The sequence below is a fragment of the Hyla sarda genome, chromosome 9 (assembly GCF_029499605.1).
Source record: "Hyla sarda isolate aHylSar1 chromosome 9, aHylSar1.hap1, whole genome shotgun sequence".
Taxonomy (NCBI): Eukaryota; Metazoa; Chordata; class Amphibia; order Anura; family Hylidae; genus Hyla; species Hyla sarda.
Genome location: NC_079197.1, coordinates 16,978,133 through 16,993,394, shown reverse-complemented (window position 1 = coordinate 16,993,394; position 15,262 = coordinate 16,978,133). Strand labels below are relative to the sequence as shown.

General features: G+C 43.6%; 1 protein-coding gene across 5 annotated transcripts in view; it reads left to right on the top strand.

Moving 5' to 3' along the window:
* The window catches only part of SLC25A25 (solute carrier family 25 member 25), a 29,598-nt gene extending 15,003 nt beyond the window's left edge, over window positions 1–14,595 (top strand). Inside the window, exons 1-11 of one of the 5 annotated variants that reach the window (XM_056540549.1) lie at window positions 2,050–2,464; window positions 6,725–6,851; window positions 7,790–7,877; window positions 8,677–8,712; window positions 8,847–8,958; window positions 9,319–9,477; window positions 10,476–10,628; window positions 10,928–11,035; window positions 11,132–11,299; window positions 11,772–11,922; window positions 12,039–14,595. In XM_056540549.1, the coding sequence (XP_056396524.1) occupies window positions 2,333–2,464; window positions 6,725–6,851; window positions 7,790–7,877; window positions 8,677–8,712; window positions 8,847–8,958; window positions 9,319–9,477; window positions 10,476–10,628; window positions 10,928–11,035; window positions 11,132–11,299; window positions 11,772–11,922; window positions 12,039–12,223 (1,419 nt within the window). In that variant the 5' untranslated portion in view covers window positions 2,050–2,332 and the 3' untranslated portion in view covers window positions 12,224–14,595. Of the gene's footprint in view, window positions 1–2,049; window positions 2,465–4,877; window positions 5,133–6,724; window positions 6,852–7,789; window positions 7,878–8,676; window positions 8,713–8,846; window positions 8,959–9,318; window positions 9,478–10,475; window positions 10,629–10,927; window positions 11,036–11,131; window positions 11,300–11,771; window positions 11,923–12,038 lie in introns of those variants that run through there. The other 4 variants (XM_056540548.1, XM_056540546.1, XM_056540550.1 and 1 more) reach the window with 4 other exon arrangements.
* Window positions 14,596–15,262: the final 667 nt, after the last annotated feature.

Below are 15,262 nucleotides of genomic sequence, written 5' to 3'. Positions count from 1 at the left end.
GCTTCTTCAGGGTCCTGTACAGTACACAGTGTCCTAAAAAAGTAATGGAGCCGCCCTCACCTGGTGTCCAAAGGAGCAGCTAACCCTGGTACAGGTAAAGAGTACAGAACATGTAATAAATCCCTGTACTGTAGGGGGCGCTACCAGACACCAGTCAGTACATACACTTCAGTAATACAGGTAAAGAGTACAGAACATGTAATACCTCCCTGTACTGTAGAGGGCGCTACCAGACACCAGTCAGTGCATACACTTCAGTAATACAGGTAAAGAGTAGTACAGAACATGTAATACCTCCCTGTACTGTAGGGGGCGCTACCAGACACCAGTCAGTGCATACACTTCAGTAATACAGGTAAAGAGTACAGAACATGTAATACCTCCCTGTACTGTAGGGGGTGCTACCAGACACCAGTCAGTGCATACACTTCAGTAATACAGGTAAAGAGTAGTACAGAACATGTAATACCTCCCTGTACTGTAGGGGGCGCTACCAGACACCAGTCAGTGCATACACTTCAGTAATACAGGGGTTTTACCAGTGAAATGTCCATTCTGATTGGTCAGATCTTCCGGCCAGTGACAGGTATCACAGATCTGGACTGTCTGTACATTGTATGTTGAGTCTGGTATCAAATTACAATGGTCCAGAAAAGATGGAAAATATTGTAACCTGAGGCCATTGTAAGTTGAGGGACAACTGTGTGTGGTCTTGGGTATCTTTCTAATAGTTAGGACTGGGGATGTGTGTTATAAGCTTATTTACATTGTATGAGAACTCTATAAAACAATGTTATACGGTTTTAATACCCCTAAATCATATAAACTGTTGTGAACGCACCCTTAGATGTCTTGTGACTTGGCAGAAGAAAGCAATGTATCAGTAGATAGGGGGCGCTAGCACCTTCAGCCCGTATGTTGTTGGAGCTCTGCCCATTATAACAATCTGTCAATGTGATGCTATGTTCTGACGAGTCAAAAACTTCAGAGAAATATGTAGTAGTTTGGGTTCGCTTTTAGAAATGTCATTACTGCTCGTTCTCGTGTCTCCTCCACAAATTAATAATGATGCTGCCACCTGCTGGTGATATGTGGAAACTTGTAGAAGAGAAGGTTTGTCTATCTCAGTGTTTCCCGACCATTGTGCCTCCAACTGTTGCAAAACTACAACTACTACTTCCAGCATGCTGGGAAAGGCACCTCCACATGTAGCGAAACTACTACTCCCAGCATGCCCAAATAACCGTGTCATCCACCTGCCCTTGCATGACTACAACTCCCAGCGTGCCCAGGCAACTTTCATCCTCCAGCTGTTGAAAAACTACAACTCCCAGCATGCCTGGACAGCCTTCGGCTTTCCTGGCATGCTGGGAGTTGTAGTTTTGCAACAGGTGGAGGTCCATTTGCTGCCCAAGCATGCTGGGAGTTGTAGTTTTTACATCATCTGGATATCACTCGGCTTTCCAAGCATGCTGGGAGTTGTAGTTTTGCAACACGTGGAGGTCCACCAGCTTAGCAGGCATGCTGGGATTTGTAGTTTTGCACCAGCTAAAGGTCTATTGGCTGTCTGGGCATGCTAGGAGTCGTAGTTTTTAAATATGTGGAGGTCCATTGGCTGGCCGTGCATGCTGGAAGTTGTGGTTTTGCAACATCCGAAGGTTCATAGGCTGTCCAAACATGCTGGGGGTTGTAGTTATGAAATATGTAGAGGTTAATTGGCTGAGTGGGCATACTGGCATCTGTAGTTTAACAGCTGAAGGTCCATTGGCTGTCCGGGCAGGCTGGGAGTTGTGATATTGCAACAGCTGGAGGCACACTGGGAAACTGCTCTGTTTGACAGAGACAAGGAGAACTGATGTCTGCAGACACTATACATCCTATATTGTGTTAACCCCGAATTGTCATCCTCCTGGGCGAGGCAGCCGTAGCTCACATGCCAGATGTCTCACTATTTAGGACCTTCCCCGTGATATCTGACTGTGGTCCAGCAGTGATGCAGGGATTTCCTCCTGGATTGCCTGATGCTCAATAGTTTGATTAGAGAACGTGTTAATATCGGCTGCTGTGATTGGCCGGAGCCTGCTGCAGTGTGAATGCAGAGCCGGAGCAGCCGGCATCAGGTCGTGAGCACTTTGCAGAGTTGAGGGCGACACCGCTCGGCGTTCCTGTGGCCAATGCCAGCTGCGTAGCGCCGGCCCCTGCTCTCACGTGTTCTCCACAATTGCCGGCTTTGTGTTTCGCCATAGTGAGATCACCGCTCGCAGCTATCGGAGGAGTTCAGGGTGTGTTCTTCCAGGTAACGCAGCATCTGTCCTGAACACACACCAGGAGGATGATACAGTACATTCGGAAGGCCCTGGGCATGGATTTACCCCGGGTTACATGCCAGGGCTCCGAGGAGCAGAACGATTCTGAGGACCAGATCATCCTGATGATGGTCGCACCCATGAAGGACCTGCGGCAGGTAATGAATGCGTCGTCTGTTACCTATGGAAACCGCTCACCTGATAAGTCTTCACCCCCCCTACAGGCGCTCGGTGATGATGCTAATGGGGTCGGCTTTGGTTGTGTAGATTCGCCTCATTTACACCACAATAGAAACGGTTTAAAACTTTGCACAACAATAGAGACTGCTGAACGGCTTCTTATTTCTAGTTCAGAGTGGTATATAGTTTCATCAATGTACTTGTCAGTATGGCGGTCAGAGGTGACACTACCTGCACTGATGTCCCGGGCTCACGTGCGGCTTTACCATTTCAGACCTGATCTCTCTTATCCGTCACCTGTCTAATCCTAATGGGCTGACACCGGAGAGGTCTCGTCTCCTAGCGGCTAACCGCGTGTGACATGCCAGCCAGCCTGCTCCGCTTCATAGACTTCGCTCCTGGGTTTCACCATACGAGCCTGCTCATCAGTTTTGTATGTGTGTATCTAAAAGGACACCCATAGCTTCAGCTTTAATGCCCCCATACGGTACAGCAAAGTAAACTTTAAGGAAGATGGTCAGTGGCAATAGGTTTGTGCAGTGGTCTCCAAATTGTGGCCCTCCAGATGTTGCAAAACTACAATTCCCAGCATGCCTAGACAACTAATGGGCCTCCAGATGTTGCAAAACTACAATTCCCAGCATGCCTAGACAACTAATGGGCATCCAGATGTTGCAAAACTACAACGCCCAGCATGCCCGGACAGCCGTTGGCTGTCCGGGCATGCTGGGAGTTGTAGTTTAGCAACATATGGAGGTCCGAGGGCTGTCCAGGCATGCTGGGAATTGTAGTTTTGCTACATCTGGAGGCCCATTAGTTGTCTAGGCATGCTGGGAATTGTAGTTTTGCTACATCTGGAGGCCCATTAGTTGTCTAGGCATGCTGGGAATTGTAGTTTTGCTACATCTGGAGGCCCATTAGTTGTCTAGGCATGCTGGGAATTGTAGTTTTGCTACATCTGGAGGCCCATTAGTTGTCTAGGCATGCTGGGAATTGTAGTTTTGCTACATCTGGAGGCCCATTAGTTGTCTAGGCATGCTGGGAATTGTAGTTTTGCTACATCTGGAGGCCCATTAGTTGTCTAGGCATGCTGGGAATTGTAGTTTTGCTACATCTGGAGGCCCATTAGTTGTCTAGGCATGCTGGGAATTGTAGTTTTGCTACATCTGGAGGCCCATTAGTTGTCTAGGCATGCTGGGAATTGTAGTTTTGCTACATCTGGAGGCCCATTAGTTGTCTAGGCATGCTGGGAGTTGTAGTTTTGCTACATCTGGAGGCCCATTAGTTGTCTTGGCATGCTGGGAGTTGTAGTTTTGCAATGGCAGGAGGATGACTTGGTTGTCTGTGCATGCTGAGAGTAGTTGTTTCACAACATGCGTAGGTCCATTGGCTATCCCGGCATGCTGAAAGTAGTAGTTCTGCAACATCTGGAGGCCCATTAGTTGTTGCAGAACTACTACTTCCAGCATGCCGGGATAGCCAATGGACCTACGCATGTTGTGAAACTACTCTCAGCATGCACAGACAACCAAGTCATCCTCCAGCCATTGCAAAACTGCAACTCTCAGCATGCCTAGACAACTAATGGACCTCCAGATGTTGCAATATTACAACTCCCAGCATGCCTAGACATCTGGAGATCCATTGTTTGTCCAAACATGCTGGGAGTAGTAGTTCTAAAACATCTGGAGGTCCATTAGTTGTCCGTGCATGCTTTTAAATTTCACTCGGAAATTCCGGTGCCAGCGAGGGATTCCACTGCACGCTACGGAATTTCAGAGGCGGACACTCTGCTGCCGAAAGGATGATTTCGCTCATTCTTTCGGCAGAATCCGTCTGGTATACGTTGCCGTCTATGGGGGACTGCTATGTGCGTGCACCGCCGGCTGCACTCGGGGTCTCTGGCTGGAGATTCCGTACTGTGAACCAACTCTGAAAAAAAGTAGAAAAAAAAAATTATATATATATATCCTGCAGCAAAACCTGCAAACAATTGTATATTTCAGAGTATTCTGCCCGATCCTGATGCAGGTTTGTTTTGCAGCCAATCCTATGTGTGAACTTTCCCTTAGAAGTCATTTAGTGTTGGGATTGCCCAAGCGTCTTGTGTCCCGGCCATACTAATATTTTGTGAAGTGTTAGAACGGACACCTTGTGATGGGCTCCTATATTTAGTGACCCCCGGGAGTCTCGTGTCCGTTTCCCCTCCTTGGTCTAGGTCACGTAGCTCTATTCCCCAGGATTCTTGCACCATGCGTCATTTACATGGCTGGATAAGTCCTCGGACCTGCCTCCGCTGCCATTGGCTGCCTGCAGAAGGCCGGCTCTACCAGCTGCACTGGCTTCAATGGGAGGGGGCAGGTCCCAGCCCTCCAGTCACAGCCCAGATCAGATACCTGGAGGCTTGGGAACCTGCCGGCTTGTTCAGTTTCCTTAGGAGCAGCGTGGGACTTGGATACCTGTGCAGGTGTAGGCAGCACCTCCGCCATGCTTTGCCTCAGCTTATACGTGCCCGTGCTGGATCAGTCGCCGGCAGAGTTTCAGTACTTTGAATCGGATGGGCTCCCGTCAGAGCTGAAATCTATCTTTAGTTTAAGTGTCCTGATTCCATCTCAGGAAGTCTCTACCTACCGTACGTGGAGGCAGGTGAGTCCTCTGCCGACCGGCTTTACTTATTTTATTATTTCTTATTTATTGTTTATCATTATTATATTTTTTCAAATTTTAATCCGGCAATTTGGGTAGAAATCAGTACAAACTAGCAAAACGTGTATTTTTTTTTGTTTTTAAATTAATTTATTTTATTCTTTTACTTTTTTCATGTTCTCTTTATGACAATACATGACCTATTGGAGTCTGTAGTGTCAGTCGCTCCTTCCTGCAGCTGATGTCTCTCTGAATCGATCAATGAGAACTGATAAGATGTCCTAATGTAAAGCCAATCATATGCTACACAGATCCAATTTTATGCCATTTTTATCAGTATTTAGTTGTATTTATTGCACTTGTATCACTAATCGGTGTTTTTGGATGAATTAATGCTAATGGGGTACTGTGTAGGACAGTGTTTCCCAACCAGGGTGCCTCCAGCTGTTGCAAAACTACAACTCCCAGCATGCCTGGACAGCCTTTGGCTGGTTGGAAAACACTGGTATAAGGGGTGTGTGTTTGTATAATAAATATATAGTCTTGTGTTTTTTATTTTTTTTACTAGTATATTAACATAAATATATAACAAAAGTCAAAATATAATGTTTTATAAATATACTTATATTTTTACATTGAAATATATTCATATTTTGACTGTTAACTTATATTTAGACGAATATATAAGTATATTTTTTTAGATTCATATGTTCACATATTAATTTAAAATGTAGATTTTTTTTTAAACTTTTATAGTATTTTTATCAATCTTTGAAATTATGCTTTTTTATTTTTTAGAAATATATATCTATATCTCTATCTATATATCTATATCATATATATATATATATATATATATATATATATATATATATATATATATATATATATATATATATATATATATATATATAATTTTTTTTTTTTTTTTTTTTTTTTTTTTTTATATTATATAACCTATTATTATTATTAGTTTTTTTTTTTTGGGGTGAATTTGAAGTTGAATTCAGAGCCCTCCGGTCAGGGAGTAGCTGGCGGGTCAGAATGTCCTCATGTCACACACCCAACTATCTTTAGGTCCCAGCACTCGGTGTCCCGGGAGGGAGTCGTGTGACTGCAGTTCAGACAGTTTACAAAGGTCACTGTAAATCTCCCATGCTGATCTCGCTCATCTCATCCTCTACTTGGCACCAAATTGGGTACCCTCTTAACCCCTCACTTGCCACGATGCATATTGTAGGATTGCGGCTTGTTAATGCATTAAGTTTAATACATGCTGCGGAATCACAAATCCCAGCATGCACAGCCCTGCGTACCTATCATTTTGACAGAAGTGTCAGAAGTTTTTGTCCGGTGAGGATCTCTACACCTGCATACACCCGACTAATGTCTCTGACACGTCTGACCACCTCTGAAATGATAGTTTACACTTTAAGGTATTTGCCGTCCCATGAGTCAGCACTTAGACTGGTTTTAGCTAAGTTAATGGTTCTTCTAGATGCAGCCGACACTTGTTCCCTTTTAGCTGACGCCTCATTTGTACAGGTCTCGGTGACTCCATTTAACCTCCGTTTTCTTGTTCATTCCAACAGAAAATAGTAAAAGCCGGCGACAAGGACCAGGATGGACAGCTGGACTTTGAGGAGTTTGTACATTACCTCCGCGATCACGAGAAGAAACTGCGCTTGGTCTTCCGTAGCCTGGACAAGAAGAATGATGGTTAGTATTCATGGCCTTCAGCCCTCCCCACCCCGGCTGCACACCTGTCCCAGGCACTGAGTTCCTGCACAATGTTTCCATTGTTTGCATATAGGTTTATACTTTTTGGCAGTAACCACCTTCTGACGCAGATGTTGAGCTTATTATGGGGGATACAAATCCGTATTTAGTTGATCTGCGATTATATTGTCTCCTAGCTGTATATGTCCCTCTATGGCACCAGTTTAGACGTGAGAAGTGAATTACGGGAATTTTGGGCTGTGTGCTTAGATATCTCTATACCAGTGTGCCCCCAGCTGTTGCAAAACTACAACTCCCAGCATGCCCGGACAGCCGAAGGCTGTCCGGGCATGCTGGGAGTTGTAGTTTTGCAACAGCTGGAGGCACACTGGTTGGGAAACACTGCGCTCTACTTTTTTTTTTAATAAGTTTCCTGTGGTTGAAGGGGTACTCCTGTGGAATACTATTTAGTTATTCTATTTTTTTTAATCAACTGGTGTCAAAGTTAAACAGATTTGTAAAGGACTCCTATTTAAAAAAAATCTTAATCCTTCCAGTACTTATCAGCTGCTGTTTGCTACCGAGGAAGTTTTATTTCTATCTGGAATTCTTTTCTGTTTGACCAAAGTGCTCTCTGCTGACACCTCTGTCCATGTCAGGAACTGTCCAGATTAGGAGCTAATCCTCATAGCAAACCTCTCCTGCTATGGACAGTTCCTGATACAGAGGTGTCAGCAGAGAGCACTGTGGTCAGACAGAAAGGAAATAAAAAATAAATAAAACTTCCTGTGCAGTATACAGCAGCTAAGTACTGGAAGGATTAAGATTTTTAAATAGAAGTCATTTACAAATCTTTTTAACTTTGCGGCACCAATTGATTTTAAACCCCCCCTTTTTTTTTTTAAGTTTTAATGAAACCTCCTTTTTGTGTCTTATAGGAAGGATTGATGCCCAGGAAATAATGCAGTCTCTCCTAGACCTCGGTGTGAACATCTCCGAGCAGCAGGCCGAGAAAATCCTGAAGAGGTAAGTAAACGTTCAGTAAATGTCACCATGAGCTGTGAGTGTCCCGCGTCTGTCTCGTAGCCTGCTGACCCAGTCTTAAGTTGTCTGTCAAGTTCCTCTTCTGTACTGTATCCTGCTAAATGTAAGTCATTTAGGAGCCCAGTAAAAGGGTACTCCCCTGGAAAACATTTTTTATTAACTGGTGCCAGAAAGTTATACAATTTGTAAATGACTTCTATTTAAAAAAAACTTAATCCTTCCAGTACTTAGCTGCTAAAGAGGAAGTTCTTTCATATTAGAATTTTTTTTTTTTTTGTCTGACCACAGTGCTCGCTGCTGACACCTCTGACCATTTAAGGAACCGTCCGGAGCAGGATAGGTTTGCTATGAGGATTTTCTCCTACTCTGGACAATTCCTAAAATGGACAGAAGTGTCAGCAGAGAGCACTGTGGTCAGAAAGAAAGGAAATTCAAAAAGAAAAGAACTTCCTGTGGAACATACAGTAGCTAATAAGTACTGGAAGGATTCAGATTTTTTAATAGAAGTAATTTACAAATCTGTTTAACTTTCTGGCACCAGTTGATTTAAAAAGAAAAAAAAAAGTTTTCCAGGGGAGTACCCCTTTAAACCCGACACAGTGGCCTTATTCCTGTTCTTACGTAAGGTTTGGCCTGCCTTTTTGGGGTGGAAGACTCCTTCTCAGATTCCTTTCCAGACATCTCAGCGGGTTAGGAAATCTGTAATGTTACAGACCTGGCAGGGAGTAACCGTCTGATTTGTGCTATCTTTTCCCTTTGCTTCTGTATGTGTGGCTATCAGAATTAGGAGGGGCCACCGCTGGGGTCCTGTCACCCAGTAAGTATGTACTCCTTGTGTCCCCCTCCTGTCGTTCGGTTTGTCCTGCTTGTGTTTTGTGCATGTTTGCCTGTGCTGCCAATATATTTTGTGTGGCTATAAATCAATATGTAACGTTGTGTCATTTCTTGCAGCATGGATAAGAATGGTACGATGACAATAGACTGGAATGAGTGGCGGGATTATCACCTCTTGCACCCTGCAGAGAACATTCCGGAAATCATCCTTTATTGGAAGCATTCTACGGTAAAATTCCTTTTTCTTCTGTCTTTTCCTTTATTCTATGCTACAGGATTCATCTCTGCATCTCCGAACCATTCTGATGCTGAAGATCTGGCACAAAGTTGCATCTTGTCAGTAACTGATCAGTCGGCCTGCGCCAGTTTATTCCGCCCACTGCAGCAGTCAGCGTTATTATTCTTCTAGAAACCGGAAGGTCTTGCCTCCTCTATATATGAACGACAAATATTGTTTTACCAGTGTAGTATTAGATTTTGCTGCAGAAGGCGGTGACGACATACCAGCTGCTGCCCTGCCTACAGCATGGCGTTTATTTTTTGGCTGGACCCCACAGATTCTGATCCCGTGTCCCTTCTCCCTATGCAGATCTTTGATGTTGGAGAAAATCTGATCGTCCCAGATGAGTTCACAGTGGAAGAGAAGCAAACCGGGATGTGGTGGAGGCATCTAGTCGCTGGCGGTGGAGCAGGCGCGGTCTCTCGTACATGCACGGCGCCCCTTGATCGATTGAAAGTCCTCATGCAGGTATGTGTTGTCCTTTATAGTATATAGATTTGTCCAGTGTAAAATCGGACATGGCTCCAACTTCAGGCCTGACAAGGTGGAAATGGACAATTATGCAATTTTTATTTTTTTAAACAAAGTCCTTGACATCCATTTCAGAGGCCAAGGGAGGCTTGTGTAATATTTTTTTTATTACAGAGATAAATGGTAGGAATGTCGGACTTTGCACTATAGTGTCAGATGTCATTTTAGATCAAAGTGTTCCCTAGAACAAAGTGCTTTCTGGCTTGTGGCCATCTTAGCGCAGTACATGGCGTAACAAAAATCACAGGAGGCACGTGGCTGGCACCGGTACCTTTCTGGGCACTACTGCCAATGTGAAATGCTTTTTTAGAATTTTATTTTATTTTTAACAATTTGGAACAGATTACCTCCACTACTAATAATTAAAGTAAGCACGATAAAAATCATCACCCATTACTGTATGACTTATTGTTACAGTACATATTAATAGGCTGTGGTTACAATTTCCCAACGCCTACTAATGTGTGTGGCACACTCTTGTAACTCCTTAAATATTTTGGCTTCCTCCAAATGTCTTAGCTGACGTAATAAAGGACACTCTCCTTGGTTTATGCTTTAACAATACTTTTATAACGCTTGCAAGTGATCCAGTGCCATATTTAATTTTATATTTAATTTTATATTTAATTTTATATTTTATATTTAATTATAAAATTAAATTATTAAATACAATTAAATATTAAATAAAATTTAATATTAAATACATAAAAACATAAAAAACATAAAAAAAACATTAAATACATTTTTTTTATTTTTTTTGTAAACAAGTATTATTGCAGTGACGCACTGGCCGCTCAGCTTACTGACATCAGTTTTTAGCCTGTACTTGAACATTCCTGTTAGGATTATGAATCCCGGCCACAAACTAGCAGAAGCCATTGTTTTTGGATAAGCATGGGTTACTAAACCTGCCTCTCATGTTCAACTCTTTTTAGGTCCACGCTACCCGTCACAACAACATGTCTATCCTGGGGGGCTTCACGCAGATGATCCGCGAGGGAGGTTTCCGCTCTCTGTGGAGAGGGAACGGCATCAACGTGGTCAAAATCGCGCCAGAATCTGCTATTAAGTTCATGGCTTATGAACAGGTGAGACTTTCTAGAGAGGTGTGCCTCCAGCTGTTGCAAAACTACAACTCCCATCATGCCCGGACAGCCAACGGCTGTCCGGGCATGCTGGGAGTTGTAGTTTTGCAACAGCGAGAAGCTGGGTTCACATTAACCTAAAACGAAGGCAAGTTCTGGCTCAACAGTGGCAGTTCAGTGTCCTGAGGTAATATACCTCTGTATTAGGCTAATGTGAACCCAACCAAACAGTTGATGTGGTCGAGTACTCCTGTGTTCTGCACGTGATTTTAATAGTCCTATACATTTGTCCCTTTCTGCAGATTAAACGCCTCATAGGCAGCGACCAGGAAACCCTGGGAATCCATGAGCGACTAGTAGCCGGATCTCTTGCCGGTGTCATTGCTCAAAGCAGCATCTATCCCATGGAGGTGAGTACTAGCCCTCCCTGCCCCGCCACTATATTTTTTTTAGGCACCGACCTCTTTTGCTTTCTTAGAGACTAAACCTGTTCATTACCCTCGCAGGTTCTTAAAACACGGATGGCTCTGCGCAAGACCGGTCAATACAACGGGGTGTTACATTGCGGGAAACAAATCTTACTGAAAGAAGGGATGTCTGCCTTTTACAAAGGATACGTCCCCAATATGCTGGGGATTATTCCCTACGCTGGCATTGACTTGGCCGTGTATGAGGTGAGATTCTGGAATTGTAATTTTTAAAATATTTTTCTTTTTTTTTGTAATTAAAATATATATTTATTAATTATATATATATATATATATATATATATATATATATATATATATATATATATATATATATATATATATATATATATATATATATATATATAAATAATTTTTACATTTTTAAATATATTCAAATTAATATAAAATAGTTTTTAATAGTTAACAAATATTTTTAAATACTTTAATATGTATAGTTAAACATGAATAAAAGTGCACTGTTTCCAAACCTTTATGCGTCCAGCTGTTGCAAAACTACAACTCCCAGCATGCCCGGACAGCCTTCGGCTGCCCGGGCATGCTGGGAGTTCTAGTTTTGCAACAGCTGGAGGCACACTGAATTAGTGGATAGTTGGCTTATCATTGCTTGTAACTATTAAGTCCTAAATGTATTTTTTATTTTTCCCCCCCTCTTAAGACCCTGAAGAACGCCTGGCTGAACAGATACGCCACAAGTAGTGCTGACCCGGGAGTATTTGTATTACTGGCTTGTGGGACGATATCCAGTACATGTGGGCAGCTCGCCAGCTATCCCTTAGCGTTGGTCAGGACACGCATGCAAGCACAAGGTAAGCCTTAGTGCCAATTCATCACGCTTATGGGGCGTTTGATGGCTTCTGCATAATCCATATGTGAAGTCTAATGGATTTTAATATGGCTTTATTTTTTTTTAAATATCTCTTAGCCTCTATTGAAGGAGCACCGCAGGTGACCATGAGCAAGCTCTTTAAGCACATTATAAAGACAGAAGGAGCATTCGGACTCTATCGGGGTCTGGCCCCCAATTTCATGAAGGTGATCCCCGCGGTCAGCATCAGTTATGTGGTGTACGAGAACCTAAAACTCACGCTCGGGGTGACCTCTCGGTGATGAGAAAATTGGCGTGATGCGGTTGTTGGACTGCAGTCTTGGGGCGTATCTCCCTGGATGTGAATGGTCCCGTCTTCATTCTGTGAATGTGCTTAACACTAAAGGCAACAGTGAAGCTGTGATAACCCCAGAAACTGAAGGATGTGAAGCTTCGGCCTCTGATCACAAGGGACTTGTGACCTGTCTTACCGGTTGCGCTCATTCCACCCCCTTTCTTCGTTGGGGCCGCTAGAATCTTCCAAGCTGGAGCTGTGTTTACATTGTATTTTTATTTTATTTTTTTTTGTCTCAAGTTTTACATCTGTCCCCTTATTTTTATGTACAGAGCCCTTATTTAAAGGGCCACATGTCTCACTTGAATATACGTTCTATAGTCTGAAACTTTGACCTGCAGCATGTGTACTGACAAAGTGAGTCGGCAGCCATTGGATATTTGCCGTTTCACATCGAGCAATGTCATCCGCTTTGTGTTTGGGGAAACTGCATTACTTTGGCTTTTACATTTTAGGCCACATTCAATCGACGGGATTTCAGAGCGGAATCTGATGGAAAGATTCCGCTCAGAAATTCCCATTTTCAGTGGAATTCTGCTGTAGTGTGCACCGCCAGTCTCCGCCAAAGGAGCGGTCCTAGCACCGGCATATTCTGCCGTAGCTCTATTTGCGGCATGTCCACCTGTGTTTTAAGGGTCGACACCCTGCAGAAATTACGCCTTGTGAACATGGCCTTGCGGTTCCACAAACCAAAGATGTATGGCTTCACAATGGACTGCCCCATTCACTGCTTGACAACCATACTGCAGGTAAAAGGCATCTGATACTGGACTCTAAATGGCTTATGAACTCGGCAGTTTTGCATTCCAGTCTTACTCATCTGGGTCATGTGCCGTATAGATTTTCCCCTGTCAATGACAACTCTTCCCACCATGGTGTCAGGGAAGAGAAGGCATATTTAAATTTCAATGCCCAATTTTTAAGGGAGGTAAGCTGTTGGCAGAGGTGTCTGGCAGCAGCTTACCTTACAAGATGTGTATGGAGAAATAGATTGTTTGAAAAAGTGACGGCTATTGAAGCTGCAATTCAGTGTACCCTGACGTGCAGCTGTTGCTAAACTACAACTCCTAGCATACTGAGTGATATAATTTTGCAACAGCTGAAGAGCCGCCGGTTGGAGATCACTGGTGCATGGATACCTTAAGGCAGGGTTTCCCAAACAGTGTGCCTTCAGCTGTTTCAAAACTACAACTCCCAGCATGCCTGGACAGCCAAAGGCTGTCCAGGCATGCTGGGAGTTGTAGTTTTGCAACAGCAGGAGGGACCCTGGTTGGTAAACACTGCCTTTAAGAGGTTGATGCTCCTTCTCCTCCACTCTAGGGGACACAATGATTGCTGCCCACCTTAGCTGCCCCATTTACTGCTTGACAACAATACAATATGCAAATTCCTGTTAGGGTTTCCTAGCAACAGCAGGTGTCTTAACTTATGCAAAACGCTGTCATCCATACACAGGCTGATCATCTGTGTCCATCCAGGATGGCGTTTGGCGCACATTCCTCTATTGTCACGTTTTTACTGCCTAGCTTGTATATTTATTATCTATTTATTTAAGAGAAGTAACGTCGAGCTATTTTTTACAAATGTTAAATTCTATTTAGAGTATTATGGCCTTTTTTTTTTTTTATTTCACTAACTTGTTTTAGGTTTTATTTTAGTTTTTTATATATTATATATATATATAATTTTTTTTTTTTTTTTTTTTTTTCTTGCGGAGTATACAAGTGTCAGACCAGATTGTAGGCAGTAGGTACTATGGTCAATGGCGTACGCTCACCTCTGCCCTAATGTAATGTTCTTGCTTATTAAGAGGCTCTCCCTGCTGAATAGGTGGACTCTGATCCGCGGAGCTTATGTAACCAGAGATTGCATTGCACGTCAGCGGTTACGAAGCGGGTCCTGAGGTCATTGGGAGCAAAGAGCGTTTCTGGGATTTGCAAACAGATATATATCGTTTTATCTGTTCAGACCTCGTAAAGAAACTTTTGCACTTTAAATAGGATGTTTGGAGACTTTAGAGTGAATGGTTTGGTGCTTTATATGGTTTTCCCTCCTCCTTCTGCTATGTTGCAGTCTTTTCCTTCTGTTTGTTTCCTATGCCTGTTTAAGTATCCAGTCTTGGACTAGAGCAACTGTAGGGCTTGCAGTTTAGAAGTATAACTCCCAGCATGCCTTGGGAGATATAGTTAAAAAAAAAAAAAGGTGCTGGTTGCTAGAAGACTTTCTTAGGACTGACTTAGGCTGGGTTCACACCACGTTTTGTTAAATACGGCTGGGATGAGGGGGGCGGGGCTTAACCACAGCGCCCGCACTCAGCCGTATTCGGGAACCGTATTTAATGTATGTCTATGAGCCGACCGGAGTGAACCGCAGTCTCTGGTCGGCTTCGTTTTCGGCTGTATGTGGTTTCCCGACCGCAGGCAAAAACGTGGTCGACCACGTTTTTGCCTGTGGTCGGGAAACCGCATACGGCCGAAAAAGCAGCCGACCGGAGGCTGCGGTTCACTCCGGGCGGCTCATAGACATACATTAAATACGGTTCCCGAATACGGCTGAGTGCGCGTGCCGCGATTAAGCCCCGCACCCCCCTCCTCCCAGCCGTATACGGGAGCCGTATTTAACAAAATGTGGTGTGAACCCAGCCTTAGACTGGATATAGAGCTTTTAAACAAGACAAAGTCCGACGACTCTTGCGCGTGCGCAGTACAGACGCATGGCAGCGCGGGGTCACGTGCACGTGTCTAAGCCACCTTAGGGAAGGGTTTCCAGTGATGTCAGGTTTTGGTTCTGGATCTTAGTATAATTGAGAAGTATAATTGACAATACTATCCATTGCATTGGTTTGTACAGGGAGCAGCTGGATGGTATTTTGGGGGGTGGGGGGCCTATAAACATTCAGTAGTATTAGACAAATTTTTAACCTGGATACTAAAAATCTGGCGTTGCTGCCAAAATTTTGGCATGTTAGACTACCATCTCTGTCCTT